Genomic DNA, 17,286 nt, shown 5'->3' on the forward strand with positions numbered 1-17,286 from the left:
TCTCAGGAGAGTGTACAATGGCTTTATGACATCCCTGCAAACCGAATCAGCACAAGCATCCAGGCCAAAGCAAGTGCAACGTCATACTGATAAGTGGGCCGATACTGTCAAGTTCTTTGTAAATATGCTTGTATTTTGCAAGCACTGAAACAACATCACATAGCCTCTCACCCGTGAAGTTTTATTTCGTATTATCGATGATGTTTCATTGAATGGTTCGCACGCTGACACTTGTTGATGGCCCAGCATTGAAATCTGCAGCAATTTGAAGAAGGGTTGTACTTCTATCACGTTGAACGATTCTCTTCAGTCGGCGTTGGTCCTGTTCTTGCAGGATCATTTTCCGGCCTCAATGATTTCGCCGAGATATTATGTTCTACCAGATTCCTGATATTCATGGTACACTCGTGAAATGGTCGTACGGGAAAATCCCCACTTTATCTCTACCTCGGAGATGCTGTGTCCCATCGCTCATGCGCCGACTATAACACCACGTTTAAACTCACTTAAATCTACATAACCTGGCAGTGTAGCAGTAGTAACTGATTTATCAACTGCGCCAGACACTTTTCGTCTTATATAGGCGTTTCCGACAGCAGCGCTGTATTCTGCCTGTCTACATATCTCTGTATTTAAATACACATACCTACACCAGTTTCTTTGGTGCTTCAGTGTATAACAATGGGAGAACATAGACGAACAAAACAGCGGTGTAGACACTGAAACGAGTTGCAGCAAACTTCAGATTTACCAACTGTACGGTGTGCGGATTATCCATGAATTGTTTGGGGATTAAAACAATTTAAAATGCTAGTTCTGGTTAGAATACTCTGTTGTGATACATGTTCTATATGCACACTGACCCATATAAGTATATAAGTGCATTGGCCTTTTATTAGGGTATACAAAAAAAAAAAAAAAAAAACATTTGAGTATGCCGATGTTCTGACTCGGGAAAAGAGAACCCTCATCAGGAAAAAGTGAATGTGAAACACAAGACGATTCTTTCCCAAGAGTAGTAAGGAATACAGTGCTTTCCAAGTTAATATTGTAAATAAATTACCAATTTTCGATGAGTAACACGTAAGTAATGTAGTGGGCATTCACATTTGATAATACAGCAAATAGAAGCTTAAGGGAAAACATGTTATTTTTGACTATCCGTGATCTATGTGTAGCTGGGAAATCTCAAGTCTGCGTTAACCAGATAATGTGGAGCTTGCTGTTCTACAAAGAACATTCATAGTATGCAGTGAGCTACAGTTATTAATTTCGCAAATGTGGCTGCGATACATGAGTCATGATTAATAGAAGTAAAGAATAAATAGATGTATGCTTTCATTCATGAGATATGCAATATAAATTTAGATTGATGTAGGATTGGAATTCAAGGGAACAATGGATCACTTTTCTCTTAAACTGTATATGTGTTGAACGCTGTTCTCCTTTTAAACACTTTTTATTAAAATAACAAAGGCATATAATATGTTGTGAGAACACATGTAACAGACAGATTCCATCCATTTAAAAAGGATATTTTACCAAAGCATGCAAGATCTACACAGTCTATACGGTTGTCAATCTGAGAATGCAGGCTATTCTGGCATTTACCACATTTAAGTAGATGATCTGTAGTACGAAAATTTTTCCAAATATTCGTAAATTAATGTACATCGTCACTCAAGTAACTTCCTTGGACACAATACACACGACAACTGTGAAACACATGCTGTAAGTAGAAGCCAAGTACACTGACAATAGTAAATTTAACAATGATAAGATGATTATTTTAAGTGATTCTTATGATCGTTCTGATTTATTTTTAATTATACATAAAATAAACGGAAATCAACTCTTGTGCAAAGCTCTCAGCTTCGTTCACTGGCTTCACTGACTGTCAGAATAAAATGATGGACATTCAGATGTGGGAAATTTTCTGCTTTTCATGGTTTCAAACAGTCAGTCTCACCCACTGCTTTTCTCATGCCCTCACTGACGTCATAGTGCAAAATCATAATGCTCCCTTCGATTCCATTGGCAACAGCAGGGGGAGCTAGTAAGCTAAAATTACGCACGTGTGTGCCATTTCCACATGTATCATACTGGCGCCGCCTTTGGTGCTGTCCTGTGCGTTATTATAGCATTTTAATGTATTGTGGAGTCTTGGAACACCTATGCACTGAATTCATCTGAGGTAATAATTGCGTCTTCCTCTACAGTAGTTCAGCGACATAATCAGGCAAGTCTCGTTCCAATTTCTCCCTCGTCTATACCTAACCTGTAGGTATGTGAGGGGAGCGAAAGCTGTTCCTGCTTCCACTACGTAATTATGCGGCGGGTGGAGGCCTTCAGGACATGACTTCAAGCATTGCTCCGATTTGCCACAATTGCATTTTTCCTCCAGCTCCCGTCTCCCTTCCCTATCAAACGTTAGATGTACGCTGGTATGCTAAGCAAGCTGTGTTGTAATATGCGAATATTATTATTCTTTTAGATATGTGAGTGTGTGAAATCGCTATGTTAAGTACAATGCTCTCCTGTTCCTTTCCAGTCGACGACTTTGATCTTTATTACATGTGTAAACGATTAACAAATGCTTCATTCTATAACTTAGCTACTTATGTACAAGGCAGTGTAACATGTCTTACATACAAAAATCAGTATAATTTTTTTATTGTTGTACCATGTAATTACGCTATAGAACTAAACTTGTGCCATGACGTACAGTACTTCACAATAAGGAAAATTTTAAATCTATGTAAAAATATTATGTACACATTTTTGAAATGTAGAAGTTCATTTCTTCTCGTTTGCTGTACATCACATGAACACGCAGACAAAACTTTTAGTGAGGAAAAGAAACACAGTGACTAGACAATGAAAGAATTGCGGACACCAGGTGTGTCTGCAGTCGGGACAAGAGGGCCAGGACTGCACGTCTCAGCAAACGGGCGCTGCGTTACCAGCCACACGCTCTGGGACCCAATGAATGGAACTGTGAGGTCCTCGTGAAACTACCACTGCCGACCTTTAATGACGATAGCTCACATTCGTTCACCATTTTCATATTTTAAGCCAACTGGGTACATAGCATTACATTCAACCTCCGATTAGAAAACTGCATTTTTGCAGTTGATACTATAGAATAGTGCAAGAAAAATTGTCATCACTACTCCAGTAAGTGCAATCATTAGGTTAATTTCCTTGCAAACTGACGTTTCAACTCTTCAAGGCAATCTCACTTGTAAAAATTTGACAGATGCGAAGTGATTAACAAAAATTTAATATCTTTAGACATTCATTGTAGGTTTCAAAAATAGAAAAAGTGTACTGTAAAAGTACAGCAATTACGGCAGCTAATCCAGTACCAGGTATTAAACATAATGTTTTCACAAATATTTTAAAGTGCTACGTTATTCTGAAAACATAATTTTGTTTCAATGAATGTCAGAGTCCACGCAGTTGGGCTCATAGTAATAGAACGAAAATAATTTTAAAATAAATAAAAATCTTTGTTGAAGGAATATGGGTGCCTTTAGGCGTCTGAAATAGTATGAGATACGACTGTCAGATGAAAATTTCGTCTTACGTTAGTAGAATTAGCAGCAATTTTCGGAGTTAAGTAACCATGGCTTGAAGGCAACATAAAGATGTGTCAGTACTTATTTGGAAAATTGGCTAAAAGCAAGATGCTGATTCTTCGTAAGAAAATACTACGCTAAATCCACATAGCCCATCACACAGTACTGTTATCATACATGCAAAGGAAACAAACTATAAACTCAATAGGATATTGCGAGCGTCATTCATCAGTAGCAGCTCAGTCATTGCAGTGTCATCCGACCAGCTAGAAGGTACAAAAGCGAAAAATGAAATTGTGTGGGGTATGAAATTACTTATTATTATTTGCATGTAAAAAATTTGACAACTGCGACAGATGTCAGTTTGTTACACGCTGTGTATTAAACTTTTATTTTTGATTTTTGTCGAAGAAGTGCCACTACGAGGATGTGTGCGAATGAAGAAGTCTGTGAGGCTCTACATTCTATGGTAGTAATATGGAATCCCCGACTAAGTATTTAACATTTTCTGAATTCCACGATTCACTGTCACTCAGTTGTATAATAAAACTTCATTTTGTAACCAGTTTCAGTCTTACATTTTTTATATCAGATACCTGCGTAAAAAATGAAATTACAACACTGCGTATTGATTCTGTATGTACAAGTCATAAGTATAGTTCATTAGTTGTCCTTCAGTACCTATATATGGTTTCAGGCATTTTTGGACTAACAATGTCAGTCTTTGTAATAATTTTCACTGTTTAACATGAAATCGCCTGAGGCACATTTTTCACATTTTGATTTTTTTTCGCTTGCTACAAACTGTAAGACTGAAACAAATTACGAAATAAAAGATTGTTCTACAGCTGAATGACTGTGCATCATGCTGTCCAGAAATCTTATTACATCTGTTGATCGTCGCATACGAAAGTGAAAGCAATTTACTGCCTTTCTGGAACTGAGACATTAATGCTACAGAAGACAAGTGTAACACCAAACGGTTACATAAAAGGCTGTCACAGTTTTGAGTTAAGGTATACTGTCTGACACTTCCCGTGTCGATATTAATAGTCTGCGCTGACGTGACAAAAGAGAGCGATCTGGAAACGGTTCTGGTTTTGTTATAAGGGGTAATATTAGTAACGATGCCCCTATCTGTCTCATTAATTTATAGCACTGTCGATGAATGCACGTAACTGTCTTACTCATGTAATGGTCTCTATGTGATTAATGACCATCGTGTAAAATACTAAAAACCGTCGACTAAAGCTTTTGAAGACTCATTTGACTGAAAATTGTGAGGCGATTCGCTCTATCTGAAATGTGTGAAGTGCTATTAAGAAACACTAAATTCGCAACCATAGCTGTTTGTACACCAACCACCGGTTCACGCTGACAAAGTGTATCTTTTTTTATCGTTTTGTATCGTTAATAAAATAAGTCTTCATTGTACCCCATGAAGTATGTGGTATACAGTTTTTCCTCAATTTTTGAATACCCAATGCATTACGCATCTCTGTTAGTTTGTTCAGAAGCTTAAGTGTTAGGGATAAGAAAGACGAACCGATGAAGTAACAATTAACACGGCCTACGCATTGTAACTCTCAAACCACACAGAAATTTTGGTCAGATTCCTCGAAGAACCAGTTTACTTTAATTTTTCATAAAATTTCATCAAATTAATTAACAACTAGCCACTGCGGATCGATGTGGTGAAGATCAGGGAAACTACTAACATCCGAGGGAGATTTCCATGAAACTACACTATGGAACAAAATTAAATGATGACTTTTACGAAACCCCGTCATTGTCTCCCATTGCTACGCAGAAGTTTGAAATTTATCTCAATGGTCTCTAGAAAGCTCCTCTGTAACTGTGGAAAAATGTGAGGCCCTGCTACACCATCCTCGGTCTCTGCTATGCTTCAGACTGCGAGGTGTCGACATGTGGGTAAAAAAGGCCAGAGCTCAGAAGTTCATGGTCTCACACTGATACCAAATTTCACCACTGCTCTGCCCTGTGCCACTATGAGTGTGTCGCATGATGGGAAGGTCTTCACACCCCCTCTTACCCACATACCACCCCTTCTTGTAACGCCTGTGCTATGGAGGTCAGAACCGGGACAGCCGGCGCTGGTATCATCCGGTTTTCTCATGGGTGACCGAGAAAACATTCTAGACGCACCGCCGCTCAGAATCGTTATTAAGAGTGCATAAGGGCGTCAATTAAACCACCATTTCCGCTGGGGCGTTGAGTCCCAGACATTTCCCGGTCACTGTTTCCAGTGTGACGAGCAACAGCATGACGTTCTTGACAACCTTTGACACGGCTGACACCTCCCGGACGATTCAGTCTTTCTCTAAGGTCATCGCGTGGCTGAAACACCATTGAACGTGACGCATCCCTTTAGTGCGACCAAAAGTTTTGCTCTGTTGTACAGTGTGGAACCTCTACGAACAGTCCAAAACCGTTCAACGAAGTTTGAACGTGCTCAAAAACAGCAAAGGGTGTTCGCGCTTTTTGAGCCCTCGTGTTCTCACAACCTCGGGATGGGGTGGGGGGCGGAGAATGGGGGGACTGGAGGGAGGGACGTGGCCATTCACACCGGCACATGTGTGAAAAAAATGGCCAAGCATTCTTCTAAGAACCCCAAGAATGTCAACACCCTTGGTACTACGTGCGATCCATTGTTCAGAAATTTAACACGCATCTCTACAGAGATGTCACAGAATGCTAGGTGCCTACAGGCAGGCAATCGCTTGAAACCTTTCAGCTTAGTGGCACTACACTGCCGCTATAGGGCCTGCTTACGGGCATACCGAATCTGATGAGTGTCTAATGGGTTGCCTACTTGCTGGCGCCACGGAACCGTCACAGTTTCGGGTGTTACAATACTCGGGGGTTTTAGAGGAAACCTTTGCCGTTTTATTCATGCACATGTGAATGTGGCTCACCATTCTCTCCAGTCCAAGATCACACTACAAGTTGGTGCGAAACATGCATAAATACCCTTCTCTGGTTAGGAGAATGTTCACATTTCTTCTGATTGTCTTGAACGGTCTCTAGTGGCTCTATACTGTACACCAGAGCAGAAACTGGGGTCGCGCTACGCTCCAAAAGGATGCGATTATTTTCATTGTGGTGGCAGGCCCACGATGTCTTTAGAAAAGAGTTGAATGGTCATAGGGATGTCAGCAGCGTCAAAAGTGTTCAAGAACGTCGTCCTGTTGCTCTTCATACTGCAAACTCTAGTTTTTGACTACGCATGTGCGGGAATCAGCTCCCCAAGGGAAGGGACAGTTTGAATGATGGGATTTACGCCGCCCACTGCCGCCTTTTATGTCGGTAGTGAGCAGCGGTGTGTCCGAAATATTATCCTCGGTTGTCCATAAGAAAATCGTTTGATTTAAACGCTGGACGTCGTTCTTCAACCCTCCATGGCAGAGGCGTCAAAAAAGGTGTGAAATGTGGGTAAGAGACCAACGGCCTTCCCATCGAGTGGAACGTCCACGGTGGCATTGACAGAATATGGGTGAAATTTGGTGCCAATGTGACATGACTAACCCGACTTACACCTCACATAGACTTGTGATCTCTGCCCTTTCTTTCGAATATTTCGCGCCCCATGCCATCTGAAGCGTCACCGAGCCCGAGGATGACGTCACAGGACTCCACGTTTTCGCACGCAGAGGAAGATTGTAGGCACCGTTGAGCCAAACATGAAACTTTTGCGTCGTAGTGCAAGACAATTACGGGGTTTCGAAAAAGTGATTATTTAATTGTGTCAGACAGTGTAGAACAATGACACTGATCATTCCGCAGATTCTCGCTTCCCAGTTTTATCAAATTGATTTTTTTCCTGTAGAGTTACTATAAAGTTATGACGCTTCTCTCACGTACACTGTAGACATCTCTGACCTGCACTGATGAAACAACGTCACAATAGTGGAAAAGAGTCTCTAAAACAGTTAGTTGGAATAGGTTATATGAAACGTTCCAAAATGGTAAACACATTATCAGAGGGTAAAGATATAGACTACATTTAAAGCTCGCTCTCAACCTCCTGAAATGAATATAGTGTACGCTGTCATAAAAGGAAATGAGATATAACTGTGTGAGTTTAAAGGTTTCTCAAATGATTGTTAAGAAAGCTGCCACGTCAGGCAATAGAGAGCCTGTATGACTGTCAGTCCAATGAACGTTAGATTCATGCAGTATACGAATTCCAGTTCATCGTCATGTAACAACTCAGAAAATAATAAATGATAGAAAATAGACTTACTATAAAGTAAAGCATGTTTGGGTGTCTGCTACCGAAAAACGCATGCGTGTATTGACGAAAAATTCCGTTCGGCAAAGCCTACATGAATATTTCACGGAAACTTGCGAAAATGTTTCCTTTTGAAGATGAATCTACATTTGAATTTTCGCTTAGTAACTAGAAATTTTATGTAGATTCATTAAGAATTTGAATATTTAATTACTATTTCGTTTTACAGTATGTAAAGTAATAAACGTGTACTCATAAAAGTCGTGTGGAAGAGTCTGTAAGAAAAACGAAGATATGGTGCCGACTTAAAAAGCGGCACATCTGTTCAGAATGTGCTTCGGGCTGCATGATTTGCGTAGCGCAATTAGCATGTGGCACAGCTCCATATAGCTGTCTAACTTTTTTCTGGACGCAGCAAGCATATCAACAGAAAATTGCCTACGATGCTGAAAGTCGTCCGTAAGAGAGTTTAATGTTAGTGACGCTTTAGAGTATCGGCCCTTTTACCATGGTGATAGTCAATAATCTCACAGCCAAACAGAAGAGATCAAATGCAACTACGTTGTTCAGAGCCATTTTCTAGTACTAAACATCTATGATATATATATATGCAGACTGAATTAACGAATGAAAATTTGTGCCGAAGCCAGAATCCGTACCCGGATCTTCTGTTCCCTAGGCAGAAGCGCTAACCACTACGCCACCCTAGTTCAGTGGCTTTACACAAGTGCACGGACTACCCTCTCTCGCCTCCCTCCTCAGTCAAAAATCCCATTCACATCTCAGTCCATTTGGGATTCCCCGTGGAGTCGAACAGCAATACTAAGGTGATATTCCAATAGAGTTGGAGAGTCTCTGCAATTCTGTTCGAGTTTCGGGGGAATACCAAGTGCAGTGAGGCGTGAATGGGAATTTGGTTTAAGGAAGGAGGGGCACTGTGGCAGTCCGTGCTGTTGTGCAAAGCAACTGTGCCAGGCAGGGTGGCGTATTGGTTAGCGCATCGGCCTAGTGAGCTGCAGACCCAGGTTTGAAACCTGGTCTTGGTACAAATTTTCATTCGTCGCTTCAGTCTGCGTGTAGACAATATGGAGAGTTACGTGAAGGGGCGATGGGGGAAGGGGGGAGACGCTGCTGTGTCGACAGCTAATTGCATATTACGTGGACTGTCGACGAAATTATTCATTTGACAGTCTTGAGTCGCGCGGGTTTAGACGGGAGAGTCACTGAGTACAGCGAGGGAGGAAGAATTCTGCCAGTCTGGTGAACGGATGCTGCGAGTCGGAGGCCGGGTGGCAGCGGTTAGTGGCGGAGGACGTCTGCGCCGCGCCGAGGCGTGCGGGCCGGCGTCACTGCAGGCGCATCGTGACCCAGACGAGCGCGCGCGGCCGCGCTAGCCCGCCGATCTCGCAGTTGACGGTGCGCGTCTCGCCGTTGATGACGAAGAGCGCGCCGCTGGCCGACGTCACCATGTAGTGGCCGAAGACGCCCGAGGCGGCGATGGGCCGGTTGGGCGCGCCCCACTGCGACAGGCGGGCCGGCATCGCGCGGCCCACGCCTGTGATCATCTCCACCTTGCCTGCGGGCACGAGCGAGCGAGCTGCACACGACTGCACGCTGAACACTATGCGGAAGCCGGCTACTAGGCGTGCTAGTTAAACTTCTCATATCGACTCTCATTAAAATGGGAAGTCCCCTCAAACGTCAGATTGTATAAACCACAGGTCATCCATTTTGTAGTGATAGAGAAGTTTTGCCTGTCACTAAGAACTTTGTCGCCTACACGACGTATCGTAAGGTATATTATTAAATTAATAATTTAATAACTATATTTGCACAGTTGTCAAAATAAATGTTGAATATTGCTTTATTGTCAACTTCTGAACATAATAGAAAACAAAACGTATTTCGTTCTGTCAGGTACAGTTGTAAGAAGACAAAAATAAAGAAAATAGACACACTTCCGCGTGATAAACACAAAAAAGAACAAAAACAAAACCTTAGAAAATATTCCGCTGCAAACACTATGTTTCTTTTCACCGTCATCTTGAGAAACCCATTGTTCATGAACCAGTTGGCCCTTCTCGTAGTTTGCGACACTTTTTATTGGAGTTAGGCCCACGCCTTAGCAAACTGTCCAGATGAGTCCGTAGAATATTGTCCCATTGCTCCACAGTTGCCTCCATGATGCCGTTCTGAAGAATATGGAGGCCACTCCATGGGGCTCATTCTGTGCACTACTTGGAAGGTTTTTACAAGATTGTGACATAAGGGCGTGCACTGTCATCCATCTTTGTGAATCCCGTTCCAATATGTTCACCAGATGGAGCCAATATGTACGCAAAGATGTCGTCCAGATACTTCGCACCAGTGATCTTCCAAAATATTTTCACAAGGGGTGTCCTGCGGCCATATACACTATGGGATCAAAAGTATCCGGACACCCCCAAAAACAAATGTATTTCATATTAAGTGCATTTTGCTGCCACCTACTGCCAGGTACTCCCTATCAGCGACCTCAGTAGTCACTAGACATCGTGTGGGAGCAGAATGGGGCGCCCCGTGGAACTCACGAACATCCAACGTGGTCAGGTGATTTGGTGTCACTTGTGTCATACGTCTTTACGAGAGATTTCCATACGCCTAAACATTCCTAGGTCTACTATTTCCGATGTGATAGTGAAGTGGAAACGTGAAGGGACACATACAGCACAAATCGTGCAGGCCGACCTCATCTGTTGACTGACAGAGCCCGCCGACAGTTTAAGAGGGTCGTAATGTGTAATAGTCAGACATCTATCCAGACCATCACACAGGAATTCCAAACTGCATCAGGATCCACTGCAAGTACTATTAAGGTTAGGCGGAAGATGAGAAAACTTGGATTTTATGGTCGAGTGGCTGCTCATAAGCCACACATCATGCTGGTAAATGCCATACGACGCTTCGCTTAGTGTAAGAAGCGTAAACATTGGATGATTGAACAGTGGTAAAACGTTCTGTGGAGTGACGAATCACGTTACACAATGTGGCGATCCGATGGCAGGGTGTGGGTATGGCGATTGGGCGAATGCCGGGTGAACGTCATCTGCCATTGTGTGTAGTGCCAACAGAAAAATTAGGAGGCGGTGGTGTTATGGTGTAGTCGTGTTTTTCATGGAGGGGTTTGCAACCCTTGTTGTTATGCGTGGCACTATCATAGTATAGGGCTGCATTGATGTTTTAAGCACCTTGTTGCTTCCCGCAGTTGAAGAGCAATTCGGGGATGGCGATTACATCTTTCAACACGATCGAGCACTTGTTCATAATGCATAGCCTGTGGCGGAATAGTTACACGACAATAACATCCCTGTAATGGACTGGCCTGCACAGAGTCCTGACCTGAATCCTATGGAACACCTCTGCGATGTTTTGGAACGCCTACTTCGTGCCGGGCCTCACCGAACGACATCGATACCTCTCCTCAGTGCAGCACTCCGTGAAGAATAGGCTGCCATTCCCAAAGAAACCTTCTAGCACCTGATTGAATGTATGCCTACGAAAGTGGAAAATTTTTTGAAATTTGTGGTAAGGTCTTATGGGTCCAAACTGCTGTGGTCATCTGCCCGTAAGCCTACTCACTACTTAATCTAACTTAAACTAACTTACGCTATGGCACAACACACACACACACATGCCCGAGGTAGCAGCCACATGGACCGTAACAAGGCGCCTAACACCACGCGGCTAACCCGCATGGCTACGAGAGTGGAAGCTGTCATCAATGTGAGTTCCAGCATTACCGATGGAGGGCGCCACGAACTTGTAACTCATTTTTAGCCAGATGTCCGGATACTTTTGATGACATAGTGTATGATGCCACCACAAAACATAACTGAACAACCTTGATAAGGATGGCTGTCTGCGTACAATTAGGGTGTAAACATTATCCTCGTTGCGTCTACAAACGAATATCAGTAGCGTCAGCGAGGAGACGGGTACGGGTCTGAGAAAAAAGAACGGTGTGACCCACTGTTAACTCGTCCACAACGAGTGTTTCCGTGCCGTTGCGACATGAGCCCCTCTCCAAATCCGATTTAGAGGAGGAGCCTTGAGAGGTCTTCTGGCACGTAATCCCTGCTCATGGAGCTTGTGTTGACACCTGCACTCCTGAACCTGTTTGGATCTGCTGCTGTAGACGTGTAGTGGTGTGTTGAGGATTTCTCCTTGGTGTCATACACAGATATGGGTCCTCCACACAGGTTGTTTTTCTCTCATGGCCACTTCTGTGACGATCCCCTACTAATCCGGTCGGTATAAACTTGCTCCGGAAGCTAGAGACATCACTTTGCCTGACGGCGACATTGACTGCGATGTTCTTCTGCCTCATTCCCTGCTCCATTGAGTGACTGTACAGCGCCTCTCATCTTACACTAGTGCTGTCCAAACCCAACTCTCGTAATGACTGAGTTTTCGAAGACAGCCACAAATCAAACTTTGTATTTCTTATTGACCTCTTTCGCTCTTCAAATGAACAAGAGCACCATCAGAATACACAGAGTAAAGTTAGCTGACAGCATTAGAGATTGGTTTTAGAATTGCCTAACATCTCTAAGGAGTAATCTGGTAGTACTATAGTTCTTAAACTTATGTGTAAACTACGTATAAAGTACAGTAGTAAATGATGAAATTGACACTGACAGTGCGAAACCAGTCAATAAAATATACAATTCGGCTGCCTTCGACAACTTCGTATTAATATTTGCTCCACCTGCAGGCAATACCTGCTCTAGGCAAATCTCGTAATGACACCCAGTAGAATTACTACAGTATTTACAGGTAACATGACTGCCGTAGACTGCAGAAACTGCCCCTTCTCTATAGGAACGTGGTCTGTTTCCGCCAGAATTACATTACAGAAAATTAATATGTACATATCATAACATATTTCTGGATCAAAAAGTTGAACATTACAGTTTCGACACTATGCAAAATTGATTTTGACCACTGTCTGTAATGAAAACAACATGTATGTCAGAAAGATATGGAAAGCGCTGAAGACTATACTTCACATCGCCTAAGTTTATCACTTTGCCGGATTCAGTACACTACTCGTCAACGGCCGTCCACCGTGTCAAGTAGATTGAAGCTATACCTGTGATGATTACGGTCTTATAAAGAAACAACTGAATAAAGAATGCTGGAAATTTCAACCACTAACTGAATGAATCACAGATGAAATACGAGACGGAAATCGGCAGATGTCGTGTACATGTCCGCACAAACAAATGATTACGATTTCAGAAAAGCTGGATGATTCATTAAAGAGCAAGACCCCCACAACTTGAGGACGTCAATAATGCGTTGGTCCAACTGTGGTCCTTATAAAAGCAGTTATTTGGCTTGGTATTGATTGATAGGGTTGTTGGATGTCCACCTGAGGATATCATGCCAAAATCGAACAAGTGGCGAGTTTGATCGTCAAATACCCGAGTTGGATGGAGAGCCCTGTCTGTCCATACTGCCCCAAACGTCTCCCATTGGGAAGATATACAGCGACCTAGCTGGCCACCTGTTCACAAGCACGAAATAGGAAGAAGGAACTCTCGCCGTGTGGGGACGGGCATTACCTTGCTGAAATATAAGCCCAGATTGGCTTCCCATGAAGGGAAACAAAATGGTGCGCAGAATACAGTCGACGTACCGCTAAGCTGTAAGGGTGTCACAGATGACAACCAAAGAGGTCTACCTATGAAAAGTAATGGCATCCCAGTCCATCAAAATGGCATCCCTGTCCATCAATCATGATTGCGGGCCTAATGGCCGGCGACAGTCAGGCTGGTATCCCAACACTGTCCTGGGCGACTCCATAGGCGCTCAGTTCGAAGCGGGTCTCATAACTGAAGACAGTTCTACTTCAGTCAATGATACTGCAGGCTGAAGACTGGTCTGGAGACGCCCCAGACAGCGATGGAAGGCCAACCTGACAGTTGGCCGCCATACGGCCAGAATGCCAGGAATAATGGTCCGGGATACCATTTATTTTCGTAGCAGAACCCTTTTGGTTGTCATCCGCGCAGCGGTACGTCGACGATACTATACGCCCCGTTTTGTTGACGTTCTTGGAAAGCCACCTTGAGCTTATATCTACAATGTCCGCCCGCATACGGCGAGAATTTCTACTGCTTGTCTTAGTGCTTGCCAACAGGTGGCCAGCAAGGTCACCAGATCTCACCCCCCCCCCCCCCCCTCGATTTGAGAACGATAACATGTGTTGCAAATTGGGCAGGGCCCTCCAAGTAGCTCGGGATTTTGATGATCCAACGCGCTAATTGAACAGATTTTGGCACGATATCCTTTAGGAGGAAATCCAACAACTCTGTCAATTAATACCATGATTGAATATGGGCAAGAGGTGGACCAACGCGTTATTGACTTCCTCAATTTGTGGAGCTCTTTCTGTTGAATAAATCGTCCAATTTTTCTGAAATTATGATCTTTTCCTTTTCTCTGTACGTGTACATCACATCCAGCAACTTCCGTCCCATTCGGATAAATTCTTGGTTCAAAATTTAAGGCGCCTGTGAACACTTACCATCTGATGCTGAGTTTACGGTGACACGAAACTGACTAACGCTCAAATAAAAGTTGTAAGAAACATTATAAATCCACTGGTCGCACTTTCCATACATACCGTCCACTGCTGCAACGCTATCATGTCCTTAACATATCCTTAAAGAAAGAAAAAATAACTTGCTTTGCGCTGACCAATTACAACTTAAAATGAATTACAATACACTTCACAAAGCAAGAAAATATTTGTACAAAATGCAAGTCTGGCAAATAATTTTTAAATTGTTAGTAAATAAGAACTCTTAAAATGCGTAGTAATAACACATAGAAAAATGGGAGAAACAAACTCATAAAGCGGGATACAAGTAATGTACATTAGGAGAATTGATGTAAGAATAGGAAAATATTCCAGGATGAAAGAAGAGTCAGGTTTAGCCTCTAGTAAAATGCAGTTTAAACAAACGTAAAAGTACGTATACCTAGCTAAAGTTCTTGGAGGGGAAATCAAAGATCATCTGGACTGGAACTAGGAAACAGTTAAAGAGCAATCGAGAGTTTTGGCGATACATCATACGCACATGATAAAGTATCCTGAATAATGACAATAATAATAATAATAATTTCTGTTCAGAAGTGACTCCAAGAGATTGTGAAAAGGAAAAAGAAAAATTTAATAAGAGAGAAAGAAAACTTAAACAGTACGAGTATGAAGAAAACAGAACAGCGGCATAGGTTGGGTAGATATACCCGTAATATTTGATCTGTCAACACGACAGGTGACGCAGAAGCTAAAAACATAGTAGAAACCGTGCAAGATTTTGAGGATTTCCTTAAATATTTACAGAGTGCAACACACAAATCAGAATGATAGAATATATAAAAATAAGTAAGAAATTATGACAGGAACAAGAAATGAGACGTATATTCTATAACTTCTGTAGTTCACATGACAAAAGAGAGATAGACATAAAATAGTTGCAGACGTATCAACACTCTTTCCATAATTTAGAATATTTCTTTCAGCCAAACAAACATTCAGGCCTGAGAAACGTATATAGTACATCTATGACTTTATTTTGCCTCTGTATGTCCTATCTTCTGAAATTCAGAAAAGAATATCCCTGACACATATAGTAACCTTTTCCCACACACTTTCAGTTATGTCTTCCACTACAGCCTACTCCATGACCTCTTTCTTTTCCTGTGTGTCGTAGTAATTCTACACATGCAACTCTCCATAATTTTCTGTGCAACCTTGAGAGTCTCAAATAGTTTTTGCACTTTAAAATCAATGTCCCGTCGGTTAAGTCCCTGCTGGTAATGCACACCGACACTGAACTTCCCGTCTGAGAAACTTCGGAAGCAATGTGGTTTCCTTGCTGTCCCTCTTGTTTGGAAAGTTGTGTATGTTGAGGCGGATGTTTCTTTGGGTCACCCCACCAGAAATGGCTCTCCTCTGAAAGGATCAATTCTTCATGCGATTTGTGATTCTGTAATAAGAAAACTGCATGCGTCGACTGCAAGAGAGCTGTTCTATGCGTATTGTTAATGTAGTTCGTTACCGGTGGGTGCAGAGCTCGATTTAGGTTTAACTCATTTCGCACGACAATGACCCGTGCTTCTGCTGTTCCCGATCCCAATGAGAGCTGACATTAGTTTTCGATGGAAATTAATAGTTTTTTCTTATTATTTTGTTCGTTTCGTTTGCTTGAATAATCTATTTGCTCGTCCAGAATGCATCATTTTTAACTAACACTTGCTCCCCATTAGTTTCTTTTGTTTATGATTTCTTCGTCAAATCTGCGAATCGTTTCCTTACGAAAAACTCGTCCACAATGTTTTTCAAAATATTTCAACGGAATTCTTCCACTTATGTATGGAAAGACTGACAACGAAAATTTGATTTGCTAAGAAGCGAGTAACACAGTTACTTTTGTAAAACATTTTATATAACTTGTAAACAGGCTGGGAATGTAAAGAGATGGAAGTTATGCAAGAAGATACCAAGTTTTTAAATAACACACATGCAAAAAAGAACAAGAGGGTTACCGTTTTGTTTCATTGTTTAGCCTGCTTTTACTTCTCTGGTACACAGCGTCAACAAGTAAAACAAGAGGAAGCACGGAACTAGAGTAACCACAGGGGGTCTGTAGCGTACATGTCAGGCAGCTTACCTGTGACTAGATTCAGAAAGAGTATATCCTCCTTATCGGTTCCGCTGGCGTACAGGTCGTATCCGTGGTTAGTTCTCGACGGGTAGAAGGCGATGTCACTGACGTTCAACGTCGTCTTCACGTCGAACAGAAACTTGAGGCCGTCGTCTGAAAATGAGGTCATACACTGATCGTACAAAGAACGCGGTTTATGGTTAAACTTTCCTCAACTAATTAGGAATCGTCTTGCTGAAAACCCTTTACAAACGGTTTTTTTTACTGATTATTGGTTTCAGTGACGGTAGTCATTCCAAGTATGTTAAATTATACTACAAGAACTTTAGAGTCTTCTTTCGTAAACACTGACTATAACATTTCTTTTGTAAGTAAATAACAATCCTTATTCAAATAATATATTCTAGCTAAAATTTAATTCCTATTTAAAAATAATGGTGTATTTTATATACGACTGTTATACAGATGGACAACATTCAGATTACTTGCAAATTATTTATAAAATCTTAAGTGCAGTATGAGAAACCTCTGAAAATATGAATTGTGCACGCTCGACAGAAACAAGTGCGAGACATTAGATAAGTTGTTAGTGAAGCCGATATTACAACCTGTCCTAAAATGCACATTATTGTTTACTGTCCTAAAAATACTAACTGAAAATGCATAGCTATTTCCAATAGAAAAGTCTAAAATTTTCTGAGAGTGATGTAGGTTCACGCCACGATTAAGCAAACGT

The 17,286-nt window shown here is 42.0% G+C and overlaps 1 protein-coding gene across 1 annotated transcript in view; it reads right to left on the minus strand.

The window, feature by feature from the left end:
- Positions 1-9,179: 9,179 nt before the first annotated feature.
- Positions 9,180-17,286, minus strand: part of LOC126253249 (follistatin-related protein 5-like) — a 144,934-nt gene continuing 136,827 nt past the window's right edge. The window contains exons 13-14 of the mRNA XM_049954487.1: positions 16,557-16,703; positions 9,180-9,409 (exon numbers count right to left, since the gene is read on the minus strand). Coding sequence (XP_049810444.1) covers positions 9,180-9,409; positions 16,557-16,703 — 377 coding nt within the window. The remainder of the gene's footprint in view (positions 9,410-16,556; positions 16,704-17,286) is intronic.

Source organism: Schistocerca nitens, chromosome 1 (assembly GCF_023898315.1).
Source record: "Schistocerca nitens isolate TAMUIC-IGC-003100 chromosome 1, iqSchNite1.1, whole genome shotgun sequence".
Lineage (NCBI taxonomy): Eukaryota > Metazoa > Arthropoda > Insecta > Orthoptera > Acrididae > Schistocerca > Schistocerca nitens.